Consider the following 4,929-nt stretch of genomic DNA (forward strand, 5'->3'; position numbering starts at 1 on the left):
TCAAAGGCTCAACGGCGAGGGCAAATAGCAAGTGGCTCGAGATCCTTGGCGTTCCGGTCGCCTTGCCGCGCGCGGTGATAACTGATGACTACTCGATGCAAACTCTGCATCTGGGCCGGTGGTCAGTTATTTTTTGACTGGGTGCTGGGACCATTGCTGTGTGGACTAACGGTAGTTCATCATCGTCACTCGTCAGTGCACATTAGCAATGGAATGACAGTCTTATCATCGGTAAATGGGTTGGCAAACACTGCCGCCAGGCAATGATCTCGGCTGCAGATTGTCATTCCTAGCCTGACTGACCCAACACCGGTCCACGATCACTGATTGCACTGTAAAACATCTGTCTGCAGCCGCAATCACAGCCGGTGGAGAAGCCTTTCCGGCGGAATTTGCCCGATGTTAAGGAGGGTGTGGCGTGCGTGCGTGAGTGCGATACTGCGATGCGAGCGACGCGAGCTGAGGGCAAAGCAAAGCGGGGGCCAACAACGAAACAATGGTCAGTCAAACGGAAAAGAGCTTTTGCGAAACTCTTTCCCGTCCTGAAAGCCAAGGCATATGTGTACTCAAACGAAGGTTATAGTTCTATTTTTAAAAAAAGTGCCAAACTGTATGTCTTCTGCATCAAGATACAAGCCACGGATAGCGATCACTCCACGCACGCCTCCTCAAGCTACGCACCAGGCCCAACGGCTTACAACACACCTCCAAACACCACACAACGAAAGCTTGACTTAGCCTAATCTACAGTCCGCGCGGCCACAGGAGGGCCAGCGGGCGCCGGGGGCGTCGTCGGAGGTGTCGTCAAAAGTCCCTGCTGAAACGGAAAAACCAACTCGTCAAAGTACATGTGCCGGGAGGTGAGGACACGGTGGGAGACTGGGTCGTAACAGCGGTAGCCCTCGGTGTTGGCGGGGTAGCCGAGAAACACACAAGGGAGAGAGCGCGGCGCAAGCTTGTGTGCGGCGGTGGCAGCAGTGTTAGGATAACACCGGCAGCCAAAGATGCGAAGGTCATCATAAGTGGGCGGCGCACCGTAGAGGAGGTGATGCGGCGTGTATGACCAACGCACACGACACGGGCGGATGTTGACGAGGAGAGTCGCCGTGGCAAGAGCATCCAGCCAGAATCGTGGGGGCATGGATGCGTGGAACGGAAGGGTGCGGACGCAGTCGTTGAGGGTACGAAGCATCCGTTCGGCACGGCCGTTCTGTGAAGAAGTGTATGGACACGTGAGGCGGAAGACGGCGCCGTGGGTGGCGAGAAGTGAGCGAATGGTGATGTTGTCGAAATCTTTGCCGTTGTCGGTTTGTAAGGCGTGGATGGGGCGACCGAACTGAGTGGAGATAAAGGCGAAGAAGGCGGCGAGGGTGGCGGCAACATCTGATTTACGGCGAAGGGGAAAAGTCCATACAAAATGCGAGTAATCATCAAGAATCACAAGATAATAAGTATAACCAGAATTACTCGGAACCGGCGAGGTCCAAACATCACTATGAATAAGTTGAAACGGAAAAGACGCGACTGTGGAGGAGGAACTAAACGGAAGGCGAACATGTTCGCCTAGACGACATGCTTCACAAGAGTGGGCATCCGTTTTATTACAAGTAAAGGAGAAGCCTTGCATTATTTGACCCAGAGTGGTGGAGCTAGGATGGCCAAGACGGGCGTGCCAAAGGTCGACACCGGCGGAGAGGGTGAGTGGGCGACCGGTGGTGGTGGAGGCCGCGCCAACAGGGTAGAGATCGTCGGGGCTGTCACATCGGTGGAGGAGCATCCGGGTACGACCATCCTTTATAGAAAAACCAAAAGCGTCAAATTCCACAGTCACAGGGTTATCACGACAGAAGGACTTAACGGAAACAAGATTTTTAATCAAGTCAGGAGAAACAAGAACGTTATGTAGAGAGAGAGGAGTGGAGGTGGAAGGAAAGGAGACGGAGCCAGTGTGAGTAATGGGAAGAGCATGACCGTTGCCAACGATGATGCGAGAGGAAGTGGAAGCGGGTGTAGAAAATGAGAGGTTACCGGGGTGCGCAGCCATATGCGCGGAGGCGCCGGTGTCCATGAACCAGTCGCCACCGCCACCATACGCCCCAGCGGAGGGGGCGCTCTGGAGGGCGGTCAGGAGCGCGGGATCCCATGGGGCCGAACCCGGGGGGGGCGGCGTAGGCCGGGGCGGGCTGGGGCGCCACGTAGAATGCCTGGTGGGTGGTCGGACGCGTCCCCATGATGCCCGGGTAGGGGGCGCGCGGCACGGGCATGGAGTAGGCGTGAACGACCCCGGTCCATGGGTTGTGACCGACGGTCCGTGGCGGAGGGGCGGTGTACTGCGGGGGACGAGGCGCGGGGGCGGTGGTGTTGGCGCCACCATTGCCACCGCCGCCACGGCCACGACGGCCGCGGCGACTACCGCCAGAAGGAGCCGTCTGCCCGTTCCAGGGGCCGGCCTGGGCGCCGGCGTGGCTGGTCCACGGTCCGGTCGGGCCGGCCTGGTGACCGGACTGGCCGGTCCACGGCCCGGTCTGACCGGGCGGCTGGCCGCCGGCGGACCCGTGGGACGAGGCGTTGGGGCGCGGGCGCGGGAGTCTGGGCACCGCGGGAGAAGCCGGCGACGAAGGTGGTGTGGGCCGCCCGAGCCCGGAGATGCTTGAGGCGGCGCTCCTCGAGGCGCAGGTAGGCCACGGCCTGCTCGAAGGTGGGCGTGGTGAGGAGCGTGAGGTTGGAGGCGGCGTTGCTGAGATACTCGCCGAGACCTGCTGACAGGGTGGACAGCATGATCTTGTCATCGATCGGGAACTCCAAGTCACGGAGCTCATCGGAGAGGCTCTTCAGCTTGAGGGCGTACTCGTCGAGAGACAGGTCGTTCTGGTGGGTGCCGAAGAACTCCTGCTGGAGGAAGGTGACCCGCTGGATTTTCTTGTCGGTGAAGAGACTGGTGATCTTGGCCCAGACCGTGTGGGCGGAGTCACCGTGGCGGACGACGGTGCGGAGGATGTCGTTGGAGACGGTCTGGTAGAACCAGTGGATGATGGTGGCATCGATCGCGAGCCACTCTGGGTCGTGCGGCATGGCGAGGAGGTCGATGGTGACGTCGACGTGATCAAGGAGATCATACTCGCGGAAGAGCAGCCCGAAGTACATCTTCCATGAGAAGAAGTTGGCAGCGGTGGTGGAGAGCTTCACCGGCACGCGCTCGGCGATGGGGATGTCGCGGATGACGGCGACGGAGGGGCCGGCGAAGGGGTTGCTTCTACCAGAGCGGGAGGAGTTGAAGGGGTCGGAGCCGGAGGAGGAGAAACCGACCATGGCGGAAGCGGTGGTGGAAGGCGGAAGCGGCTAGGGCTAGGGTTGGGGTGGAGGCCGGCGGCGCCTGGGGTGGGGAGGGGCGGTGGCTAGGGCTAGAGAGGGCTGCTAGGTCAGGACCCGAAGGGTCTCTGATACCATGTAGAAGAGATATATGGAGAATGCACAACACCAATAGGGTCGGCTGCTCATATATATATAGGCGGACACATGTACAATTAATGGTACAACCCTGACAAAACACGGGGACCTATACCTATAAATTATGTTACTCAACAATGGCAAAGAGACAAGGCACAGAGCAACAAAACCACGTCACTACCAAGAACCGGCCATGTCACTACCACGACCCTAAGGGAATCTCCAACGCGGCGACCCATCCCGCGCCCGCGCGTCTGGATGGGTCCAGCCGGACAAAAATGCGGCCCAACGCGGCGACACACCGCAAATACGGATGGCCGCGGCGTCCGGAACAACGCAAACCCGGCCCAAATCTGGGCTAGGTTTGCATGGCCGCGGATGGCACGTGGCGCCCGGTCGCGTCCGGCCGCTTGGCTGCTCGTCTCCCTTGGGCCCACCTGTCGGTGACCGGGGAGGCTTATTAAATGTGGACTGGAGGGGATCTGTCCCTCCAGTCCAGTCCCCACTCCACTCCCCGAGCGCAACCGCCGCCATGGCCCCCAAGCGACGGTTCGCTCCCGGAGCCAATGACGACGAGGCCAGCAGCAGCCGTCGTCCGCCGCAGGCGCTGCGGGCCGGAGGGAACCGCGGCGGCCTCCACATCGGAGAGGCCGCCCACGGCGGCGTAGCATTGCCGCAACCGGCGTCGCTGCTGCTGCAGACCAAGCCGGAGTCCTCGGAGGAGGACCCTGACCTCCGCGCCGCGCTGATGATATCGGTGGCGGAGGAGGAAGCGAAGTGGCCGCACCTCGAAGCGGCCCTTCGAACCTCCGCGATGGAGGAGGAGGCCCGGCAGGCGGTCGAGGACGCCGAGGCCTGCGACCTCTTCGCCCAGGCCCGCCGGGAGGTGGAAGAGACGCGGCGGCGCGAGGAGGCCCGGCTCCGCCGCGAGGAGCAGCAGCGGCAGGAGGCCAGGCGCCGCGCGGAGGAGGGGGAGGCGCCGCATGGAGCAGGGAGGCGCCAACAGGCCAGGCACCTCGCCTGGCAGGAGAGGGAGGCGCAGCTCCGTGCTGCTGCGGTGGAGCAGCGGCCGGCTCCGGACCGCCACTCCGCCTACGAGGAGGCCCTGTGGTCTCTGTGGACGGAGTCCCCGGCGCGGTCGAGCCACAACAGTGCCTCGCCGCCCGGGGAGGTCGTTGACGCCGACGACGCCCACAGGGACCAGGCGGTGCACCGGCGGCCACCGCGTCGTCGACCAAACCCTAACGTAGGGTTTTTTAGTTTAAATTTGAAAGCCCATATAGAGGGCTTCTTTTGTTAGTTATTTGCCCAAAATAGGTCTGTGTATAAATTTGCCCAAAATAGGGCATATGCTTAATCAAATTTCGTTTAAATTTGCATTTTAATATTCTTTTTTCTATTTCTTCGAATATGTGCTGCGTCCGTGCGTTGGGCGCAGCGTGCGACCCAACCAGACACGCGGACGCGGGCCGCTGTCCAGGT

The 4,929-nt window shown here is 60.9% G+C and overlaps 1 protein-coding gene across 1 annotated transcript; it reads right to left on the reverse strand.

Moving 5' to 3' along the window:
• Positions 1–739: 739 nt before the first annotated feature.
• On the reverse strand, positions 740–3,309 carry LOC139834991 (uncharacterized). Its single transcript, XM_071824929.1, has 4 exons — positions 2,554–3,309; positions 2,094–2,492; positions 1,606–1,792; positions 740–1,383 (listed from the first exon to the last, which is right to left on the reverse strand). Exons 1-4 carry the CDS (start codon positions 3,307–3,309, stop codon positions 740–742), a joined length of 1,986 nt encoding a protein of 661 aa, XP_071681030.1.
• Between the last annotated feature and the right edge of the window lie 1,620 nt (positions 3,310–4,929).

This window comes from Lolium perenne, chromosome 1 (genome assembly GCF_019359855.2).
Source record: "Lolium perenne isolate Kyuss_39 chromosome 1, Kyuss_2.0, whole genome shotgun sequence".
Taxonomy (NCBI): domain Eukaryota; kingdom Viridiplantae; phylum Streptophyta; class Magnoliopsida; order Poales; family Poaceae; genus Lolium; species Lolium perenne.

Coding starts and splice junctions, on each gene's coding strand:
- LOC139834991 (XM_071824929.1), bottom strand. CDS start 3,309: ATGGTCGGTTTCTCCTCCTCCGGCTCCGACCCCTTCAACTCCTCCCGC. Junction 2,493..2,553: donor CCCAACGCCTCGTCCCACGG/GTCCGCCGGCGG, acceptor TCCGGTCACCAG/GCCGGCCCGACCGGACCGTG. Junction 1,793..2,093: donor AGCGCCCCCTCCGCTGGGGC/GTATGGTGGCGG, acceptor TTTTCTATAAAG/GATGGTCGTACCCGGATGCT.